This window comes from Rhinichthys klamathensis, unplaced genomic scaffold (assembly GCF_029890125.1).
Source record: "Rhinichthys klamathensis goyatoka isolate OS25496 unplaced genomic scaffold, OSU_Roscu_1.1 h1tg000616l_1, whole genome shotgun sequence".
Lineage (NCBI taxonomy): Eukaryota > Metazoa > Chordata > Actinopteri > Cypriniformes > Leuciscidae > Rhinichthys > Rhinichthys klamathensis.
The window spans coordinates 360,482-385,078 of NW_026607068.1; the positions used below are offsets into that span (position 1 = coordinate 360,482).

The 24,597-nt window shown below is 38.5% G+C and overlaps 1 protein-coding gene across 2 annotated transcripts in view; it reads left to right on the top strand.

Moving 5' to 3' along the window:
* The window catches only part of smurf2 (SMAD specific E3 ubiquitin protein ligase 2), a 69,560-nt gene that overhangs the window by 20,581 nt on the left and 24,382 nt on the right, over positions 1 to 24,597 (top strand). For both annotated transcript variants that reach the window (XM_056240844.1, XM_056240842.1), the window contains exons 2-7: positions 3,294 to 3,332; positions 5,443 to 5,551; positions 17,448 to 17,581; positions 19,194 to 19,259; positions 22,732 to 22,816; positions 23,011 to 23,094. In XM_056240844.1, coding sequence (XP_056096819.1) covers positions 3,294 to 3,332; positions 5,443 to 5,551; positions 17,448 to 17,581; positions 19,194 to 19,259; positions 22,732 to 22,816; positions 23,011 to 23,094 — 517 coding nt within the window. The remainder of the gene's footprint in view (positions 1 to 3,293; positions 3,333 to 5,442; positions 5,552 to 17,447; positions 17,582 to 19,193; positions 19,260 to 22,731; positions 22,817 to 23,010; positions 23,095 to 24,597) is intronic.

A 24,597-nucleotide genomic window follows, 5' to 3' on the forward strand; every position in this document is an offset into this window, starting at 1 on the left:
AGACACTGTTGCTTCTTGTCAATAATTAATGGAGTTAAGTGCAGACGAGGTGTTGAAGGCCAAGCGTGTGTGCGTGCGTGCTTGTGTGTGTGTGTGTGTGTGTGTGTGTGTGTGTGTGTGAGTGAGACTTCCACACACAGAGAGAGAGAGAGAGAGAGAGAGAGAGAGAGAGAGAGAGAGAGAGAGAGAGAGAGAGAGAGAGAGAGAGAGAGAGAGAGAGAGAGAGAGAGAGAGATGCATTCCAGATGGTGGAATGATGAGGTGGGTTTCACTGGACCGGTAAACATTCCCAGGGATGTTTGCACAGAGAAATTCTTCATCGACTGCGAAGCAAGCATGTTTCCTTTTTATCCGATCCCTCCCTCTCCTCTTTCTCTCGCCATCTCCCTCACTTTTCTTGGATTCAGACCTTCGCTATCATCACCTGCTGCAACTGTTCGAACCCTTCACACGAGTCTCTTCACTTTTCCTGACACAGTGTCATGATAATTTTAATTTTTCTCTGTTTATTTCCCTAGCCAACGGGGAACGTTCTCAGAACTTTAACATTCTGGCAAGGTTCTCTCAAAGTTGCGTTCTTCTGGTAACATTAATAGAATGTTCATTCAAAGTTATCTGGTCTTTAATAACGCTCTCAAAACGTAAGCACACAAATTTAATTTATACATGGTTAATGGAACTTTTTTCCTGAAACATTTTAGTTTAATGTTCATTTAACATTTTTTCAGAATGTTCAGAGAACAAAAAGTAACATTCCCATAATGTTTGCAAAATGATAAAAGGGAATGTTCCATCTGTATAGCACAGAAAAACGTTTTTCAAACACTTTGACATTTTGAACGTTCAGAGCACATTTAGAAATAACATTTTCATAACTAAACTTATGCTGTGTTGAAAACCCTTAACACTTTTTGTGTTCTCGTTCAAAAAAATTGCTTGTAAATTGCTCATTATGCTATATTAATATCCAAATATTGGATTCAATCTTTTTGTCAACTGGTTTTCTTTCAATTATGGCAGGTTTTGTATTTCTTTTAGGAACTGATTGATTATAGGCTTCCTTTATCTGAGGTTATGCAAAAAAAAAAAAAACATTATTTGTGGGTAAATTTGGTAATATTGAATAAAATGTAAAAATATTCCGTACAATTTATCACACTAGTGTGCTTTAATGTTTATCACAAAAAATGGCAAAAGAATTTGGGGAAGTAGTTACCCTATAGGAGTAAAGTCAGTAAGTTTTAGTCCAATGCGATAACGTTAATGTCAAAATGACCCAAACAGAGCACGACTGCTGAAAACTAAGCTTTGCCATCACAGGAATAAATTAAAAACAATAATATTGTGAAATGTTTGTGGAAAAAACCCCTGCATGTCGAGGTTGGAAAAAAATTATTTTAAAAATTATTTTATATATCCATGATGTATGTGTATTTTTTTCCAACCCTTTCATACATGTATCTTTTGTGTCTGCATGCATGCATAATTGTCGTGGTGTGTGTGTAGGTTGAGGAATAGCCGTGGTCGTGCCGCAGACAGAATCAATAGCAGTCTCAGTATGGGTGTTTCCAAGTCTGTTTGGATTTGCTAAGTAAAGTCTGCGACTCACCTGCACTTGAACATTTTCTCTGCCCTTTAACCTCCTCCACACATTCCAGTTATTCTTACCGTCTCAGCTTTCTTACATCTGGTGGGGTGAACTGCTTTAGTTTTACTTTGAATACCTCGAATGTGTTCCTCCTGCCCTCCAGTCGCCCTTCATTCCTGTCGTTCACGGTTTCTCCTGCAGTCTGTCCTCCCTTTTTAGCTTTCCGTCTCTCCATCAAATATCTGTCTGCCCTCATTTACTTTTCTCTTTCTTTGAATAACACACACTCAGTCTCTCTGTCTCTCTTTCATTTCTTTCAAGTGGTAGACTATTTATTGTCTGATATTTTTTTGCCGGTGCTAATTTTTTCCCATTTTTACATTTAGATTACATTTTCCTGCTAAAATCTAACGCTCACTTGGTTAATCTTTAAAAACACTAATTATTCAATAACACTGTGAATGTAATTTAGCATATCTCTAAAAAATGTTATACTGCACACTTTAACGTTGAAATGCCTAAATTCATTTTTAGCATTTCAATTGATTGATTTCTGCTCATAATATTTTATTTTCAAATTATTTAGACAGAATAGCAAATCATTTTAATTTCTTGCTCCTTCAGTCCATGGTAATTGTCTCCAAATTCTCCTTGGATTGTTTCTGAGCCTTTTACAACCCAATAATCAGTATTTTGAAAGGTTTCTCTGTCGCAAACGGTACATTTCTCACCCTTTGATCCATTTTGTTCGTCAATGCTCTTCAGCTTTGTTATTATTTGTGGTTTTTTTAAACCTCTTGACATTCTCACAGTTGTCAAAGGAAGAATAAAGTGCCTGTGGTATCATAATAGGAAGCTTTAAAATGATTTTTTTTGTGTTCGCTAACAGCTCAGGGCTCATTTTCCAAAAGCATTGTGAGCCCAAGTTGATCGTAAAGACCATTGCCACAAATGTTCTCTACGACTTACAACTTAGCTTGCGATGCATTTGGGAAACGTAGCCCAGGCCAGTTTGAAGTCAGTCGAACTTTTTTATTTAATTTTTAAGAGTTAAGCTGAATGTAGGCCAGCAGTGGGATGTGGATCAGAGGGCTTTTTTTTGCATCTCTAATACATTGTGAGCTTGATCTGGGAATGCTGAGCTCCGTAAGAGCCGCGCTATGGATTAAAACATTTTCTCGGCGGTTTAAACATGCTGAGATCCTAAAAATACAGAACTCGGAAATTAAAAACATATCTATGCATCACTGTCCTGTCAGCCGTTACGAGACCTAAATCCCCCTGAGTTTTGCACAAAAAAAATATTTTATTCGTCATTTTCTAGGAAGGATAAATTTATTTGATAAGCAAAAATCACATACGATATTACGTTAATGCTTGTTTTCAGAGATTATATCTTGAATTAGGTTTATTGTGCCTATCCCACTGGCAAATTGTCACGTTTTAAGTATATATATAAAAAAAAGAAATGTATATTGTGAAAACAATTCTTTGTATCTTACACGGTTTTACTTACTAATTAAAATAAATATTATTTTAAGAATTTTTTTTTTTTTACTGTAAAACATAATTAGCTGATTAAAAATATTTTTGCAGTCTGACTCAAAAAAACTAATTTTAAAACATAAATCACTGTTGTGATGTTTCACAAATATCTATTTCAAACCGTTTTAATAATGATGTTTTTTCCCTCTTTTCTCTGCAGTTTTGTGCGCAAAGAACCTGGTGAAGAAAGACTTCTTCCGTAAGTATCCAGCCTTCATAAATACTGAGAACGAGCATGTGTGTGAACGAGTGAACTGCGAGAGCCCTCTATGCCTGTCACCGTGTCTCAAGCACTGTGTTTTAGCAGGGGCTCGTCTGTTAAAAGTTTGCAGAGAGAGATAAGTGCTCTTTCCCCACGAGACAGCAGAAATGTGGGTCAGTTCGGGGAGACAGAGCAACCGCTGGTTGACACATGTATACTCGCCACAGTTTCTCCACCTCGATTCTCTCTACCCCGACAAACACAAACAACCAAGCCCACATCTGAAACTCTCATCAGATATCAAAGAGAGAGAGATACGTTGTTGGGAGGGTGGGAAGAGAGACGGGTACCAGGCGAGTCTGAGGAAAAAGAGGAGAAAGTAAAAAAATGTACGAGCAGAAATGTGAGAGTTTTAGCAGAGACCATATGTAGTTAAATGAAGACTAGAGTCTCTTCTCTTTGTAAAACTTCATGCATATCTTCCCCTTCCTTCTCACCCTACAATTGAATTCATAAAGCCACACAGATCTGATTTCTGTTGATTCAGGTAGCCAAAATAGCAGAATTAAAAAATATAATGAATAAAGAGAGAGAGAGAGAGAGAAACAATACTTTGGGGGAAAGTATTTGTTAGGAATAGGGATATACTGATATAGTTCTGGCTAATAATCTACTAATAGTTAATTATGCAAGGGTTAATGCCCTTTGAGGTGTCCATTGTCAGGTATTAATGGACGACTCCGCCGAAGACGATACCTAGACAATGGACACCTCGAAGGGCATTAAACCAGCTTATACCATAGTCACTTGCCAAATAACACATTTTTAAAACATTAGTTTATATTTTAATTAGTTTTACAATCGAAATCTAAAGTTTTTACAAACAATAACTTGGTTTCCCTGGTTACGCCTGACGGTTTATTTAGCAACCGGAGATATTTATTGGCCGCTCAGCTCAGAACCCTTTCAGTTTAGCTAACTTCGAGCCAGAAAGTTAATGTAAGTTAAGCTTGTCTAGCCATGGACGTTACACTTTCGTTTTTTAACCTATAATTAAAACATATGTATAACGGCTAACTAGATGTTTGTTTTGATACAATAAATTGTAAACAGATACTTTGACTGCCTGTTGCTATGGTTACTCACAGCTGATGTAGCCAGCGCATTTATTTATTAATTTCGAACGGTAAACAGTCAGTTTCACCAGAACTCCTTTTCTAGGTGTCCGCTATCACTTTTTAATGGACACCCTGCAGCCAATCAGAATCGAGTATTCACCCAGACCATGGTATAATTCCCTGTAATGGCTGAAAACCTATAAAAAAAAGCTAAAAGCTAAAAATGTTTTGTGATGTGTAAGGGTCACAATATTATAATGTGAATTATGAAATATAGATAACTGCTTATTTTGAAATAACCAATATGGCCAATGTTTAAAAATTTCATTTAAATACTAAATCTAATTTAAACAGCATCAATGCTAAAGTGCCAATCTAGAGTACTATATGTGTATTCAATCCAATCTTAATTCTTTTTATGAATGCAAGTATTAAATGACCACCAGTGTCGGCTGTAATGCAGGAAAAGTACTTTTTGGAAGTAACCCGTCCCACACAAATTATGTTAATTTAATTGCTCTCATTGTAAAAAAAATCAAACTATCCTTAAAAACCATAAACTGTAGCAGTATCGTTACATAATTGGTTATAAAAGTAATGTTATATACAGCGCAATGAGTACGGCTTCAGACCCATTTATTAAAAAGAAAATTGGAAATATCAAAAAGGAAAACTGAAATATGATTTAAAATTGAATAATATTCTAAAGTAATTTAGCTGTAACATGATAAAATGGGAAAAAATGAAGTAACCTTTCTGAATGCACTGTAAATGTTATATAATATTGTGTGGGAATAGCACAATCAAACACATTACTTGACAGTCTCTATTTCTAGTGTTAGTGTGTCAGTAGTATTTGGAGCTTTAGTGTTTTGGATTCTGCTGCAACATTTACAGGTTTCACAAATACATTTTAATCTACATTATGAACTTGTATTCAATGCCGTCTTAAATTCCAGCTCAGAAGATGTTGTTTCTGTGTTTTGCAGGGCTGCCAGACCCCTTCGCTAAGGTGGTGGTGGACGGTTCAGGACAGTGCCACTCGACAGATACAGTGAGGAACACTCTGGACCCCAAATGGAACCAACACTATGACCTGTAAGAGCTCTTCCTGGTCTGATTACAATTCAATGGCTTTCTCAGTCACACACACACACACACTATCACACCTTGATTTCCTTTAAACCTTATACCACCTCAGTTTAAAAGAAATATAAACCTGAGACAATAATGTTTAGAAACCAGAATCCAGAGGAAGACGACTCTGAAATAGACTGATTTCGAAGCACATGGCCACTGTCCCGTAGTTTGAGTCTTACAGATTTGGCTTTTAGTGCTGTCAGACTATCATTAGATGGCTCGAGTGGTTTCATTTCGGTCATTTTTCTGTGTGAGTCACCACATAGAAACTGTGCCTGTTTTTGACATCTCATTTAAGTGTGCTTATTAGGGATGGTAAGGTTCAACGATTCGCATCGGTGCATCGGCATAAAAGCTAACGATGCGATGCATCGATTTAAATAAGTGTGCATCGGATACAAGTTGGCATTTGTATCGCGATGCATCGTTTCTAACATCTGCATCGGTAAAAAACGATTTATTCAATTATTAGTAGATGCGCTATACTTTTACTATTTAGAAAGTGACCAATCATTTGTGACCAAAATTTTATTATGTAACTGCTGCGTTCACACCGAACGCGGATAGAGCGTCTGTAGCGAGTGATTTCCATGTTAACGGTAGAGATCCACTTGTCCAACACGACAGTCGCGTGGTGTCGCGACGCCTCCCCACATTTGTACTTTGATGGGCGTTCCTCAAGTTTACCGCTATGGGCGTGGTTTTGAGCCAGCGGCCAGTCTAGGACAATCGACCCTCGAGAGACTTCCCCCCCCCCGTCTCCATATGCTCTACTTCTATTGGATAGACGCGTCGCGTTCAACGGATTAATTTGCATAAAGATGGGCATCGGCCAGCTTTTTGACGCGCAGCATTTTTCCAAATGAAGCGCTGCCTTCCCGGGATGCTTTGCGGGTGCGTTAAAGTCGCGTGACCTCACCCATAGGAATAAAGCTAAACGCGGTGCGACAGAAGTATCGCACGGACAAGTGGATCCGCACCCTGAGGGCCGTTACATAGTCAACGCGAGCAAGCAACGCGAGCGACGCGAGCTACACGCTCCTTTTCATAGTACACAAGCAGACGCAAACGTCACCGGCGATGCGTGAAAAGCAATACACCGATCGCGCAACAGGGGGTAGTAGAGTCTAGAGTCGGGTCACGTGATATTCAGATCAAAATGGCAACTGAAGAGGAGTGCATATTGCTGATTTTACATCACCCGCCATTGTATTCAAATCTTCTTCTTCTGTAAACATAATAATATACCTTTTTATGTACATTACTTGCAATGTCGCCCCCACCGACAACGCATAGTATTGCGTGCATCGGCGCGTCGCGTATCAAAAACTAGGATGACACATTTGGCTACGCATCAACGCATAATGGCGGCCGAAGCGTAGCGATGTGTAGCCTTGCGCATGCGTATGCGTACCGATGCATTGACTATGTAAGGGCCCTAAGGGCCCTGAGTCATTGTAAAGACGCGTTGACGCGGGTCTGGAGGTCCTGTGGCGCGAGACGCGTTTAGCGCGGTGCACTGGACACGATTTCGCCTCATTTGCGCGTCCAGTTCGACTAGATTGATTTCTCCTTTCTGAACTGTTGCTCAAGCGCGTTCTCTCATCACCACTGCTGCAGATGCTACATGAATATGACGTATCACAACACTACGGAGTGCGAGGCGTGTCCTGAGAGTCACCTTTAAACCTTAAAGTAGGACATTAAGTTAATCTGGTTTACAGAAGCCTGTGACTGCAAATAATAGTTTTTCATAGATGTATATTTTTACATCTGAATACAGTTATGAAAGACCTGTTTGTGAAAGTTTTTTATTTATTTATGTTTATTCTTTGTTAAAACAGCACCTGCTTTTATTTAATCTTTGATTAAGCCTAAATCTTTCATCTTTAATAAAGTTTTGTGAAGAAATATGAAAGAATATGCGTTAAAAGTCAGATGGCACTTAAGCTACTTTATGATTTGCTGTATGTCTGAATAAAAGAAATAAAAGTTAACCATCTATACCATATTGAATTGCATAGCATCATATTTTTCTCCATTGCATCGTATTACATTGAATCGCATCGCGTTGAATCGGATCGCACCGCATCGTAAGAGTTGTGAATCGTATTGCATCGCATTGGTAGCTGCTTATATGTATCTTTAATGTATCGTATCGTTGCCAATGCATCGAGATGCGTATCGCATCGGCCTCAGCTATGGAGATGCACATCCCTAGTGCTTATGGATTATGGCTCACCGTGTTGAAAACATTTGGATTGAAAAGGAAACAAAAATGCATAATACAATAGGGATGTCACGGTACCAAAATTCCAGTAGTCGGTACCGATACCACTACAATTTTACGGTTCTCGGTACCAATTTCGGTACCACAGCAAAATCTGTTTTAACTATTTTTCCAATTTATTTAACTATTTGAATTTTTTTTTTTTAAATTCAGTTCAATGACTTTATTATTTATGATGGTAAATTTATGAAAGCATTGAAGGCTACATGCTGTTAAAACGAAAATATTGATGATATTGAGAAATATTGCTTATAAAAAAATCAAGTGAAAAATAAGCAACCTTCTATGCACACATTATTATTATTATTAGTAGTAGTATTTGTAATTAATGGAGACATAGTTAAATCTATTGTAGCCTACAGTAGCCTAATATAATTATTTCTGTCAATTTCTTTAAGTTAAACCGAACTTTTATTTTGACGGGTTGCCGTGGAGACCTTTGAGTTTCTGTGTGTTTATGATATGACGATATTTTTTCTCAAATGAAACGGTAAAATGCTCATGAAGTGACTCTCAGAGTGGCTCTGGAGATGAATTGAATCATGAATCATGTCATCATTTCGTGAGGCAGCAGAGACTGAAAACATGCGCGAGCGTCACTCGTGCTTCAGTGTGTGTGTGTGTGTGTGTGTGTGTGTGTGAGGTAACGTTAAAACCGCGCGTCTGCGCCGTTCATTCACACAGAGACAAGCAGAACATGCAGGGTTAATATTTAAATAGTCTTTTTGCAGTTTAATATACACAGCCACCACATCAGCAGCGCCGCCGGTCGCCATGTCTCTCAGCGCTTTCATAAGGAGGACGCAACTTCACGTGCATGCATGCGCATCCAGAACTGGGTTTGACCGGGTACTCGGTACCACCGGTAATTGGTACCGTGACGTTTAAAATTGTTTAGTACCGACTTGGTACCGAAGTACCGAATATTGTGACAACACTATAATACAATATATTTCTTCCCATCATGGTGTTCCAGATTTGTATGTTTTTTCTGTGGAACAAAAAAGTTCACGGAGACGAAGAGGCAGACAGACAGCACACCCTGTTTATTTTTTTTATTTACCAAAAGCACAATGTTTTATTTCGATTGTAAGTGGACACATAAAAGTAGACATTTAACAGTTTATTTTTTCATATTTCTTAAGTCTGTATGACCAAAAATGATGGAGTATTTTAAGTCTATTTTGCTGGCATGTGAAAAAAATCGAGTAAAACGCGCCGGGTTTTTTTTAGGTGTAAGGGCGTTAATTTCTTCTTCTTCTTTTTTTTTTTTTTAAACCACTTCACCAAAAAAATCCTACCCTGCTGCAGCTAATTTCATTGGTTTAGGTTACCATGATGGGTAGGTTTAGGGATCAGTGGCTGCGTTTACACTGGCACAACAAATCCGATCTTTTACTCACATCCAGGGCCTGAAATTAACACCCGACCACCTGCCAAATGCGGGTGAATTTTGCTATTGGCGGGTAACACTGTCAATCTACCTGCCACATTGGCAGGTAGCCAATGAGAATTGAGTGATTCATTAGGGTTTTTTTTTACGTTTTCATTTTCATTGCGTTGGACCTTTAGCTATAATGTGGCGGCACATTACTGGGGTAAAAAGGCCAGCTGAAACAAACAACCAACAGAAAGATGAGGATGAGTCAAAGAAAAGTAAAATAAGACATTTTAATACAAAGTGGTCAATTGGAGACAACGGCAAGGTTCGTGAGCGGCTGATTTATGACAGCGACTGTTGTTTCGTAACGTTCATGCGATCAGAAAGAAGATGAGGCCCTTTTCTGACTACGTTTGGATGTGCGAGTATTAAACTGTTGGTGAGATGGGATGAGATAATGTAACGCTGACGTAGGCTCCAGAACAATGACAGTTGCACAGATGTGTGCGTGTGCAACTGTAGTACATGTTGGGAGTTGGGAACCGGTGAGAAAATGTCCGGTACCCGGTAACTTTACCAGTAATAATATTAATTTAGTTCTGCTTAACGGTTCCTGAACGCTGTAACTAAAAGCTGTTAGGACCTAGCTGTCTACGTGACTAAATCAGCCATCAACACAGCCGCGGGTGATTTGTTTACATACGAGCTGCGGTAGGTCTATAGATCTGTTGTGCGTGTGTGTGTCAAAATCAATGAATAAAAAGATTTTTTTTAAATGTATATTCTAAGAGTTATTACTTATATTGATTTCGTTAATAACTTGACAGCACTTAAATGTGTACAAGTTAAAGAACAATATTGTGAAATTCCCGTTTTTCACCTTTAGGCTATGAGCCAAAAAAAAAAAAAAAGGCTGGTAAAAAGTCTCTGTGGCAGGTGAATTTTTATATCCACCTGCCACAGTGGCTGGTGGCCAAAAAAGTTAACTTCAGGCCCTGCTCACATCTGACACAGATCGGAATTGGTTGCCCACGTGTAAACACAAAGATACGATTTTTTTCACACTTCCAAACTCAGTCTCTCTCTCTCTCTTTCTCTCTCTCTCTCTCGCTCGCTCGCTGTCTCTGTCTGGTTAATTCATTCGAATTCATTAAAAATATATATATTGGGCTACTTTATTTCACTTCAGAATTCTAGATCTGAGCTGTAGATAAACTCAAAATATTTAGTTTTTATTGACTATATCTGTTCCGTCAGATTTTGCGCTGCCAAACATTCATGAGTCATGACAGTTGTTATCTTGTCCATGCTGTAAAATAATCATGACCATCCGACATGAATTATATAAATAATTTTAATATCACGGCCATTCAAAACCAGGGCCTACCATGTGGATAGTAAAACGATCACCGAAAATCATATTGGGCGGGAATTGATGTAAACACAGATATCGGATACAAGTCCTTTCTAAAGTGAGTGTAAACAGTTGGGCCAAAAAATTTGATCTGGTCAAAAGATTGGATCTGTGCATTAAGACTTGCAGTGTAAATGCAGCCAGTGTTTGGTGTAGGCAATCAGTACTGTGATTGAAATGACCTATAAAATCGTAGGAATCGGCTGCAGGGTGGAGTTTCCGCTGAACTGGTTTGTTGTATTTGGTCATGGGCGTGGCCTCTGACGTCACACTTGGATGTGGGCTGGGTTGGATGTCCACCGCAGGCTGCAGCGAGACGCTTCTCCATTAGGCAGCTGCACATATGCTTATCTGCGTTTTTATGCAGAGGAACCTCGCTGCCCAAGCTATAACATACCTTTTCTTACTCTTTTACTGTACGTATATATATATATATTTAAGATCTAATTTTTGTATACAAGTGGTTTCAGTTGTTCCTTCATTTTTTTTTGGTAAATTTTAAACAATTTTTAGAACAAAAGTTATTGATGAATCATGATTTGTTCGTGAAAACGTTCGTACGCAGATTTCATGCATAAATTCATGCGTATGCACAGTTAGTGAATGAGACCCATTGTTTGGTGGACCACATTTATGGTGCTTTTTACCTGCAGTCCATAGTTTTTCCTCTTTGTCGCCATTACTGTTTGAAATCTGCAATTGCAGTTTTCGTGGAATTATCAACTTTACGTAGGTTGTGCCTCGGCACGGCACAGCGCGGATGAATCCAATGTTTAGAGGAGAACGTGCGGCTGTCAGTCACCGCGCAGAGTGGATACTGTCATTCAGAATCACAGATTCTACTTTTTGGAAGTATGACCAACATAAGAATTTTCACCGGAAAATGTCATCTGAACAATTAAGTAACATCCACTTTTGTTCTGACCAACTAAGGGAAAAAAAGCATTGCAGTAAATCGCGCTGATTAAATCTAACGATCGCTTATCATTAGAGATGCACCGATTACAATTTTCTAGGCTGATTCCGATTTTTCATAGAGTTTGACCTGCCGATACCGATTGTAGCCGATTCCGATTTCATTTTTTCTAACCACTTTACAGCAAACACAAATATTTATTTTCTATATATTTATTTTTATAAAATACGCGCCGCTCACGCTTGCGGTGTGAAACGGCCGTAATTCACAAGGTTTCCTGCATGTGCATTACGTGTGCACGTGTGATGCTGATGTTGCGCGATGTTAATCATGCTTGTTAATCATTTACATTTAATCATGTAAATGCCAAGTGCATTTGACCGGCATATGTCAGACTGACCGGCCGGTCGCCGGTCATGGCCGATCACGTGAAAATCGGCCAATTCCGGTCACCTGCCGTTCAATCAGTGCATCTCTACTTATCATATCACGTCAAACCGTGCAAATTATACTTTGTTCTCAAATTGTTAATGTTAACAACATCAGCATTGCGAGACTACTTTTAATGTGTATTAGGGCTACCTGCAGTTCAGTTTCCATTTCTGATTTTGAATTGATTTTGGATCATTTTTAACCCAAAAAAGTTACAAACTGCAGCTTTAAGCTCAAAAATAAATGTACCTATTTGTTGTATGGACAACAGTGGTTTAAACATTTATCCAAAAATTGTCTTTCATCTCCGTTCAAAATATTGTGTTCAACAAAAGAAAGAAAATCACTAATGTCCGGAATGACATGAGGGTGTGTCATGTAGGGGTGGTTAATCGGTCTGATTTCCCGATTCGATTCGATTACGATTATTGAAGTCCCGATTCGATTACAGTCGATTTTCGATTATTAACGATTCTCGATTAGCGATTATTGATTTTCCATTTCACAACAGTAAACGAAAATACACTACAAAGTGTTTGCAGTATTAAAAAAAGTCAGCTGCTGAATTACTTAACTCTTTTATTGAGTAACAACAACTCAAAGCACTTTCTGTGTCATGTAGTTATAACTTCAGAATTATTTGTATGTAGCTTATGTTCTGTAGAACACAGAAATGAATACATCACATTGTGTTGTGACTCATCAAGTTGAACTAAACAATAACAAATAAATGAAAGGCTTATTTCCTTTAGGAAGTAGATCAGAACCAACATACTGTAGAAATTGGACAATTTTCTTCTAGAAAGACAAGGTGTTGTAGCAAGCAACGCTCGTTAGGCCGGAGACACACTGGCTGCGTGGCGTGAGCGTGGCGTTTCTGTTGCGTGTCAGCTGCGTCGCGTTTTCTGTGTCTTTGCACACCAGAAACGTGTCTGCTGCTAGGTGACATAGAGGGACAGTCTACATTTGGGTTAGCGGTGTGTTAATCCTTACTACAACAATTTCAACTCTTAACTTTACGACAACAATTTCAACTGTTATCACACATCTTCCAAAATCCGAAAAATAGGGAAGTGGGCTGTCTGTTTATTTCAATAACATTTACAAATTTTGTGTAGCTTTAAAGAGCCTATATTTAGCCTGATGGTGGACCGTCACTCAGAAGACACACTATGTTGTTATTGTAGCTTATTATCATTATATCCTCCTGAGGCCCAGAACGTTTTTTTCAAAAGTTTTTTTTCTCTTTTTCATGTAATCACATTGTTAAGAGCATAAGAAACAAATGAAAAAAAAAAGAGATATTTTATTCATATGTTATGCTATGACCTCTGTAGTGAACACCAGGACTCGATTGTTTAAAAAATAAAAATGACATAAATTTGTATATAGGCAAAAATAATGGCAATATTTGAAAATCGATAATTATTATTATTATTATTTGTTTAAATTACATTGATATCTGAATTTATATCAAAACCTAGACTTTCAAACATCAAAATGTAATTTATTAATATGTATTCGTGTACAAAATGACATATAAACATCGTTTCCTATTCTATTTTGCCTGGAAACGCTTCCAACACGCTTGCGTGTCGCGTGAAAAATAGGCGTCGGTTCTATTTCTAGCATGCACGCGTTTTCCGCGCGGCTCATGCAGGCAGTGTGCAAGCTCTAACCTGTTAACATGGGAGCCGAAATAAAAACGGACACACCACGCAGCTGAGACGCCGCCACGCAGCCAGTGTGTCTCCGGCACACCTGCTCTCACTCGCTCTGGCTGCCGTTACACGCGCTTGCGGAACTGGGCGCGTTCGTGACGTTCAACTTCCGGTATAACATTTTTTACAAAATAAAATAATGCAATTTTTTTTTATATATATATATAATAAAAAATCGATTTTTGAAAATGTAATAATCGATTCATACTCGTCCATAACATAATCGCGATTAATCAATAATCGATTTTTTTCACCACCCCTAGTGTCATGTGTCTATGGCAACATTTTAATTTTGTGTTGAACTAACACATTAACATGCACTTGAAAGTAACCCCGGGGGTTTTTCTTGAACCAGTGGTGTACGATTTCTTCCAATCTCTTAATCAATGTAGCCCATCAGTAAAGCTCCCAGCATCCTTCAGGCTTTGAGGATTTAGGTCACCTCCTCTGGAGTCGACGGCTCTATCTGAGGAGATCACAGTGCGGATTTCCATGGGAGTTTGGGCATGGGTGGAAAAATCCCATATCCATTAGTTATACCGTATGCTTCTAGCTCTATTTACATTTTTACAGAGGTTTTATTAACAACTACAGGGATCAACGGGAATAAAAATAGAAACTTTCCCTCCACGCAGGCCTGCCACTTTTCTCACAGACCAAAAAGCTGAATGTAAGAGAGGATGGAAAGCATAAGAGGGCGAGATACAAGAAAGGTCGACAAAAAAACGAGCTGATTTCCAATACTTGTCCCCTTCGCATGTCGAGCTGACAGTCGGCAGCTAAAGAAAGCACACGTCTTCATTTGTTTGGTTGCCAGGGCAATGGTAGCCTAACCCTCACCCCCCAGGACGGCTGTCGAGTTAGCCAAACATGTCACGTCTGTCAGCGGAAAATAGGCCGCCGTTTCCACAGCCCTCCCTGCAACCCGGAATAATGGGTGGGGAAGAGAAAACCATGGAGATGTTGCTTAAATCCTCCATCCTAAATACTTAAAGTACACTGGGATTTCTGTTCGCAATCAGGGTTTTTGCAAGTACTTTTGAACTCAAGTTTATTTGTTAGTGATACTGTAATGTGCAATTATGTACTCCCATAATGCACATCACAAGGGTTCAGTTGTCTCTTTGTTGGCAGAGAAATATAGCCATTGTTGAAAGGTTATCAAGCTATTTAGTAGTTTTGTTATTCTTGTTGAATGTCAAGACCAGCAGGATGTCAAAATCATTCAGATTGACAGGGCTGAAAACCTCCATAGGCTGCATGTTGCACAAAAAGATAACTGCTAATGTGCATAATGAACAATAGTACAGAGTCGGTCAAGCAGGAGAAAAACTGGCTGAAAACCCAAAACAATACCAACAGAGATTAACATTTACATTTATGCATTTAGCAGATGCTTTTATCCCATGCGACTTACAATAGAGCAACATAAGCAATAAGACAAACATTAACCTAGATGTGAGGAAACTGTTAAAAAATGAATGCAAGAGAAGATGTGCTCGATATTTAGGTCAGAGCCACTTTTTAGAGATGTTCTGGTCTGTAGAAACTACCTTACAATTTTAGACACATAAAATCAAGGTTTTCGTTTTTTCAAAAATGAATACGAAGATTACATTTGTGTAAACTTGGCACATATGGTTTAAATTCAATTTAAAATGAATATATTTTAATTATATTGGCTATATCTTTTTTTACAGAGTTACAATTGTTGGTATTTCCTTCAGAAACAATCATTCGGGTTTAATGAAGAAACTTAAAATGCACAAAACTAAAATTATCTGTTGTTAAGTGTTGACAGCATTCGGTTTCAGGTTTATTGTCTTGACTTCTTCTTCGTTTTGTCTCCTCTTGGACTGGTTGGGTAACTACAAGCTCTTGTCTGGTATAAGTCAAACTTGGCATTAAGACTCTCCTACATATTTTGAATAAATAAGGGCTGTTATGAGCTAAGACTTCAGAGCTGGTGTTTGGCTTGGTAGACGGTCGATAAACTTTCTCCAGATCAGAGAGAAGTACATCGATTGTTTGGGTTTGGTTGGGCTCAATCTGGTCAGAACATCCACTGAGTCATTGGCGTTCTGTCTTCTTGTTTCTTTCATCCCTACCCCTTTTTCTGCCCTTTCTCTCTACTCCTCTATCGCTTCGATTGGTTTTCAGTCCAAACAAGATCTTTTGCCCAGGGATTCTGTCCCATTGGCAGGCCTACAGAACATTCAAACTTTGCTTGGACGTTTTTTGACAGGCTAGCTCCTTTTCATGTCCAGTTCTTGAGGTGTTTCTGTTCCCCGACTTTAAGGGAATCATTTGTTTTGTCTAACGCCATGCCAAAACCTTCAGACAAACCAGCTGAGTTTTTATGTAGGACTTGATGAAAGACAGACAGTGGTAAGAGAACAAGAGAACTGCATTGGATTGCTTGAAGTTCTTGAACTTCTTGGTTCGTCTTGCTGAAAATAGGAGAAGATTTGGGGTGTTTTTCCCCTTTGAATCCTGTTTAAAAGAACCAAAACGAGACGCCTACAGGTGGACCAAGACGTCAATAGAGTGAAAAAGAACCCAGTTCTTTTTTTTTTTTTATGTTTCTTTCTCCTCATTTTCATCTTCATCTACTTCCTCTTTGTGACCTTCTTTCTTTCTTTTCGTAATCTTATTCCTCCTCTCCTTCGTCATTGTTTTCATCTACTTTGTCTTCCTCTTCATCATCTTGCTCTTCTTCATCATCTTCTTTCTATTCTTTATGGTATTTTCTTCCTTGACGTACCTCTCTTTTCTTTCTTTTCATCCACTTCCTATTTATCATCTTCCTTTTCTACTTCTTCACCGTCTTCCTCCTCTTCTTCTTCTTCCTCCTCTTCCGCTACTTCCTTTTTGTTGTCTTGTTCCTCTTCTACCTTTGTCATTTCAATCTACTTTGACGTCCCCTTTGTCATATTCTTTTTCTCCTTTCACATCTTCGTCGTTTTTTCTTTTTTATCATCTTCCTCTGTCATTCTCCTCCTCCCCTTTTCCTTTTCTTCTTCCTATTATTCATCTACTTTGTCATCTTCTTCTTTGTCATCTTCTTCATTGTCATCTTCCACTTCTTCATTGTCAATTTCAACTACTTCCTCTTTCTGTTTGTCATCATCTTCCTCTTCTACTTCTTCACCGTCTTCCCCCTCTTTTTGTTGTCTTGTTCCTCTTCTACCTTTGTCATTTCAATCTACTTTGACGTCCCCTTTGTCATATTCTTTTTCTCCTTTCACATCTTCATCGTCTTCCTCTTTTTTATCATCTTCCTCTGTCATTCTCCTCCTCCCCTTTTCCTTTTCTTCTTCCTCTTATTCATCTACTTTGTCATCTTCTTCTTTGTCATCTTCTTCATTGTCATCTTCCACTTCTTCGTTGTCAATTTCAACTACTTCCTCTTTCTGTTTGTCATCATCTTGCTCTTCTTTTTTCATTCTCTTCATCACCTTTTCTACTCTTCTTCATTGCTTTTATCTACTGTCTATTGTCGTCTTCAATCTTTTTTATTTTCTTCCTTTCCATGCCATCTTATTTGCTATCTACGTAAAACTAAAATAAGCAGCTGATCTTCTCTTCTGAGCCACTGCATGTAATCATGTTTCGCAATGTACGTTCTAAGCAAACTGCACCATGGACTGTCAAGACTGAGAAGTCTGATTTAAAGTGGCATCTCTTGTTCTTTCTCAAGGTATATCGGGAAGTCGGACTCCATCACCATCAGCGTGTGGAACCATAAGAAGATCCATAAGAAACAGGGAGCAGGATTCCTGGGATGTGTACGACTCCTCTCCAACTCCATTAACCGACTCAAGGACACAGGCTGTAAGTGTGTGTTTTTGTGTGTATCACAGTCTCATAGGTGTGTGTGTATAATTAGCTCAGAAAACATGGCTCAGGCCAAATTCAATTGTACTTGTGTGTGTACAATTGGCTTAGAGAGGTTGTAAGTATGTGCTACAATGGCTGTGTGTGTTAAGTGTGCAACCTTTAAATAAAAAACGAAACCGCAACGTTTTTAAACACAATAATATATCTTACTTTGGCTTGAGACCACTGTCAATCTCAGGTAAATGACGTCCTGTTATTTGTGTATCACTTTCTTGTCGGCTACACAAGAACTGGTGTCAGGATGTTTAGGGTACGAGGGGCCCTGTCACAGTCTGTCTGGCTGTGTTCCAGCTCCACAGTTGTGTTTAAAAACAGGCTTTCCCTAGAAACCCTCCAGCATGACCACTGTCCTGGATAAGCACAGGAAACCCACAGCCGCTCCCACAGCTGGGAGTGATTCAGTTCACCATTTCCTGTTGCACCCCTCTGTCTCTCTGCCATCATTCTTTCTCTGTCTTTTCTCATTACCTCTCTCTCTTTCTCCCATTCAGTCTATCACTAATAATTAGGGTCTTTAATAAGAAAAAAAAATTGGTCTCTGCCAATATTACCTTTTTAAAAAAACATTAAGATAAATTCACAACAAAAAAAATTCCTCTTCATTTTCATCTACTTCCTCTTCATGTGTGTGTGTACAAAATTGAGGTATGTCTATATCTGTTTCAGGTAATATTCTTGTTTTTCTTTAGTATTTGTGATGGCTATATTCTAGTAACTCTTTGTTTTTAAACTTTTAAACTATATGTATTTGATTATCTTTACTGTATTGGAATTGGCCAATGTTATTATTTTTAAATTATGATGAAATTGTGAAAATGTACCAGTGACTGCTATATTGGTATCTGATAAATCATTTATTACAATAAATGTACATGATGCATGATATATTGATGACAACTGCATTATTTTGTAATTTAAAAAAAAATTACAATACATTTAACTTACATTTTAAAAAGGATTTTAACTAGTCTGGTCAGCTAATTATTTTTATATAAATTTTTTTTTTTTTGCGCTTTTATTTTAGTAACTGTTATTATATCTATATCAGTGCATCCTTAGTTTTTAGTAAAAGTAAAATGTTCGCAGGTGCTTGACCATATGAAGGGGTTTAAATGTGAGATGAGTGTTTTGGGATCGGTGAACACTCATCCAGCCCTGTTTAGTCTAGCTGTGAGTGTGCATCCTGATCTGACTGTGTGTGTCTATGTGAGAGTGAGAACAGATAGTGGCCTCTCTAATGTCTGCAGGCTACTTGTTATTCCTGTGTCCCTCTTTCCGGCAATGACAGAGAGCCCCAGCGTGTTTCTGGAAGCGCCTCACTCCTATCGGCACATCTACAGTCTGAGAGGAATAAAGCAGCCTCTGTGTGTGTACGCACACACACACACTGATACAGAGCGCTGCAGTATATGTGACCTCACACATGAAATATGGAGCATTTTAGGCGTCTTTTAAGTCTCAGATGTCTCACCGAATGGGTCTTTGGTTTCGCACATGAACGTTTTCTTTATCCTGACACTAATTTTTCTCTTTCCTTCATTTACAGATCAGCGTTTGGACCTAAACAAATTGGGGCCCAATGACAGCGATACCGTGAGGGGACAGATAGTAGGTGAGTCACAAGCTTTGCTCGTTCGCGAGAAGGACCTGTCAGGGATTTGGAGAGCTCCTCTATTTTCATCTCTTTGCCACATCTGCCATTTATCCCATGAGTCACACCAGCGCTAGAGCTTCAAAGTTTTTCATTAATGATGGTTAAACCCACACATTTACCTTCGACGCCCTAAAAACGTCCCTCGGTTGGGAGCATAGGAGGAAAAAAACAGCCCTCATTCTGCCTGATTTATCGGTTTCTCTTTGATATTCCACTGCGCTTTTCTTTCATGCGCTCGAAGAGCCGCATTGTTCCTTCATCAATAAAGAGTTTTGTGGTGTGATGATGTATTTGCGCACTGGGTTGCACGTCCCATGGCCACACCACAGGTTTTTACAAGCAGCCATTCATCAGAAGATGAATGCTTTCCCATGCCTGAGAATTTCAAACAACACTCTTATATTCCATTTGTTTCTTCATGTCACATACATTTTTTGCGTCACGTGTGTTATGATGAGTCACAGTTGCCGGTTGATCATTAATGAAAGCAAGTAGTTATTAACTCTAAGTTACCCTAAGGCAACCTTTATTCTAAACACTTTGAAGAAACCCCTTACCCTAAATATATATCTCCTTAAACACCATTTGTATAAAAATATGTCAGCTATATTTGTTATAACTAGGGATGGGGCCGATCCGATCCAGTATCGGTATTGGGACCGATACCAGCGTAATTCACGTATCGGATTTTCCCGATCCAACCTGCGGAGATATCCGATATCCATGAGCTATGTCTGCGCTTTAAAGTTGTCTGCTGAAATGACTCCAAAAGTGATTCCCGTCCGCTAGTCTGCTTGCTGGCTGCAAACTGCGGAATGGATTTCCTGAACGGAGGCGCGGCTCAATGAGACACAGAGTTATGAGACACGCCTCCACTCAGGATATCCATTCCCAATGTTGCCAGACGTACGATAATTATCGTATTTGTACGATAATTTTGACCTCTGTACGATGTACGATCAATAATGACAAAAATCCCATAATGTACAATAATTTCTGAATTTTGTTACACTTCAATCGGAGGTCATTGTAATCATAGTGTTTTTATACTCATTGATCTAGCTCCATTCCGCAGTTTGCAGCCAGCTAGCAGGAAAGCATTGAGCAGCATTATGTCCGCTGTGTGGAAATACTTCACACTGGAAACACCGCAGAGCAAGACAGCAAAATGCAATGTTTGCAAAGCCGTAATTCAAAGAGGTGCTTTGACAATTCAGAGCCACCGAATCACGAATACGATAAAATGCATACGAAAATTTCGGACTCAGTGTGCAAGAGCCTTAAGATGTTTAAAGTTATTGCACTTTTCTTATATTTCTAATATTTGACATTTTAAAACCTTGATTTGTTGATGCTACAAGAGCCAGTGTACTTGATTTGTGCTGTTCAAATGCACACTGTTTTATTGATAGTGTGTGTGTAAGATGTTTACACTTGCACTTTTCTTATATTTCAAGACTCTTATTTGACATTTTGGGAATGTAATAAATATTGACATGAAAATCAATTTGAAACCCTAAAGCCTGGAACACACCAAGCCGACGGTCGGCCGTCGGGCAGTTTTTGTGGGTCGGCCGACTGAGTTTCCTCGGTGTGTTCCGCACGGTTCCGTGCCGTCGGCTGAAATTGGTCCTCGTCGGCTTTGTTTCGGCCGATTCGACTTGTTGAATCGGCGTCGGGCCGTCGGTGAAAGAGGGAACTCTGATTGGCTGCTCAGCTTAGTGAAAGAGTCAATGCATGAGAATAATAGCAAAACAGCGAGCAAAGAAGTTAAAACTCTACAGATAGAAGGCTGTTCTTATGTTACGTCATCTTACCTGAGTGTTCCTTGGCGAATATTTCAATATTAACACGAGCGGAGTGGAATAAAGAAAGTGTTTAGCAGGATTGATATTCAAAACGGTAAGCACGCACTGCTTTGTTTACGGTATGTGTATCTGCAGCCGGCAGCGTCGGTTTCCCTTTTTGAATGACGAATATAGACGAATATATCTGCAGAAATAGACAGTTGTCTCATTGACACGCAGGCGCAGAACGCGCATTCTAGCTGACAGTCGGCTGTAGTTCTCTCGGTGTGTTCAAGTGCAGCTTTTTACCCCGACGAGAGGCGACAACACAGTCGGCTTTCATCAGCGCTAGTTCGTCGGCGTCGGCTTGGTGTGTTCCAGGCTTTACAGTTGCATATTTGTTTTCAGAATGGGATTTTTCCTGTTAACAGGATTTCCTGTTTTTCTGACTTCCTTTTCTGACCTTATATTATACTTACCTAAAGTTGCCTTTTGGGACACAAATGCATACATACGTACATATCATACTTGCCTGTTGAGAGGAGTTTATTTCAGCATCATATAAAATCAACAATAATGATAATAATAATATTAAAGCAAACACAGCTCTTGTATCGGAATAGAATCGGTATCGGCCGATATCCAAATTCAGGTATCGGGATCGGATCGGAAGTGAAAAAATGTGGATCGGTGCATACCTAGTTATAACAATTGATTATTTTTTTAAATGCATTATCTTTATTTGTATTTGCCAATATAAATATTTTGGATCCATTTTTTACAATTACTTTTTTTATTGATGAATTTCGAAAAACAATCTTTATCGGTGACAATATGGCAGTTTTGTTTTTTTTGTTGGTGTTTTTTTTAAATGGATAATTCATTAAACAAATCTGTATCCGACAATATGGGTTCGTTTTCTTCAATTGATCTTTTTTGATCAGATCTATATCGCTTTTTGGTGTCTGCCAACATTTTTTTATTAATTTTTGAAAATGTATGATAAATTTCAAAAACGTGATCTATATTGTATTTTCCAATATTATAGGTTTTTTTATTAGGATACATTTTTAATATATACATATTTTTAAATGACAATGAATTACTTGGTATTATTGGAAGCAAACCATTTTTTATGTATTCTTTTTATTATTTTATAACTAAAACCATATACTTGTTTTCTATACCAAGATCAATAATCAGACCCCTGATTATTTAACTCGTTACTGTCTAGTTTAACTGGTGTTTTTGTGCGAAGGAACTTGCAGTACACTTATTGCAGGAACAATTGCGCAAAGTTTCTGTAAAGCTCATGCATGCATTCATGCATTTTCTGTAAAGCTGCTTTGAAACTATGTGTATTGTGAAAAGCGCTATACAAATAAATGTGAATTGAATTTAAAAAAAGTGCTCAGGGTGACTATAGTGATTTTCTTTTGTGGGGATCAAAGCTACAGCCTCTCGGTTGCCAGTTCAGACTTGTAACAACTGCCTCAACACCCCAAAATGGCAAAATATCCATGCTACGCATGTCTTACACTCATCTTGACATGGCTGTCACATAGTCTCAGTCAATCCATGACACACTCACCTTTCACAGATGGGACCCATCTAACATCCTGTTTTTGTGTTTGTGTCAACAGTTAGTCTTCAGTCCAGGGACAGGATAGGCACAGGAGGGCCAGTCGTTGACTGCAGTCGTCTGTTTGACAATGACCTGCCTGATGGGTACGTGAAATAACTCTTAAGAAACTCCCAAATGAGCGCTTATATAAAACCATTTTTTATCTTTAGAGGATACTGAACAGCCACTGTTTTTATCCGACCCCTGTGTTTGTTCCTGCGCCATGTGTGTGTGTGTCTGTCTGTCTCTCTGTCTGTTTGTTCATCTGTATGAATGTCTCTTTGTGTTCCGTCTGCAGCTGGGAGGAGAGGAGAACTGCATCTGGCCGGATCCAGTATCTAAATCATATCACACGCAGCACCCAATGGGAGAGACCTACCAGGTGGGGTCAGGTTTACTTTGTTGTAGTCCCAGCTTACTTTTATTTTATTTATTTTGTATAATTTTTTTACTTTATTTTTATTTATTTTATTTTAATTTAATTGTACTTATCTTGTTTTAATATATTTTATTTACTTTTGTTTTTATTGTACTTATTTTGTATTGTAACATTTTTATTTCTAAGTATTATTTTATTTATTTTTATTTTTATTGACTTTATTTTTTATTCTATCTTTAATTTGCATTTATCTGTTTTTTAAATATTTTATTATGTGGTTTTTTTTTATGTTTTTTTATTTTATTTTATTTTTATAAATATTCTAGTTTTTTAGAGATGTGAATGGTTTCCAGACTGAACTAAAGACTTTTAGGATCAAGGCATTTTGGCTTACCCAAATGAATCTCCGGGTCTTTGGGTTTGAGGTTGGTTAGGAGAATGGTAATTTTGTGTGTGTATGCGTGTGCCACACAAAAGGAAAATGTGCGCCGGCCACATCTGTCTCCTTTGCCATCTAAGACACTGACCCAAATGTATCCAGAGTACATTTGAGCTGAAGATATATAAAGCCATGTCAGGGAGCATCCCCACTTCATGAATTTTTAAGGAAACACTCAACCATAAAGAAACATTCCAGGCAACATTCCAAGACGAAGATCTAGATGAAACGCTGGTCTGGTCTGCGTTTCCAAAAAGTTTATTTTGGGAAACGCAGCCCTGGTCAGCAAGGACAGTGTAAATTTCCAACAACAATGAAAATACCTCAAATAATAGAAGGTTTATATTAGGGCTGTCACTTTACGTTCGGAAATCGATTGCATAATCGATCGGACCAACAAACACAAGTATCGAAAACGAAAATAGGGAATCGATTTTAACGGCCTTCTTTTTTTTTTTTTTTTTTACCAAAAATGTGTTTTAGGTTGACAGATCAATACAGTGCACAGAACATGTAGGATGTCGGAAAATAACAATGTCTTTTCTGTTAACCAAATGCTTTTTAATATTCGCTATTACTTCAATGCAAGTGAACAAGCGCACCGTTATTTGTTACTCAGTGACGTGTGTGTTCAAGTAAGCCAGAAATGCGCAGATATATATATATACACTGATTGGCTTCATCACTCTGTCTCCTCTCCACCAGTAAGCTGGTGTGTGGTGAGCGTTCTGGCTCAATATGGCTGCCGTCGCATCATCCAAGTGGATGCTGCACATTGGTGGTGGTTGAGGAGATTCCCCCTTCCATGTGAAGCGCTTTGAGTGCCTAGAAAAGCGCTATATAAATGTAATGAATTATTATTATTATAGATTCTGCGCTATACACTGTATTTAATATATCATGAGGACTCACGAGTTGAGTTTTTGCGCTAAATCCGTGCAGATTTGGCTTACACGAACTTCCCCAGCTAAGAAAGTGAGTAAACATAGAAACACGCCACATTGGCTCGTGATTTGACAGAGTTACCCGCCAAAGTTCATTTTTATCTGCATTCAATCTCTGAATGT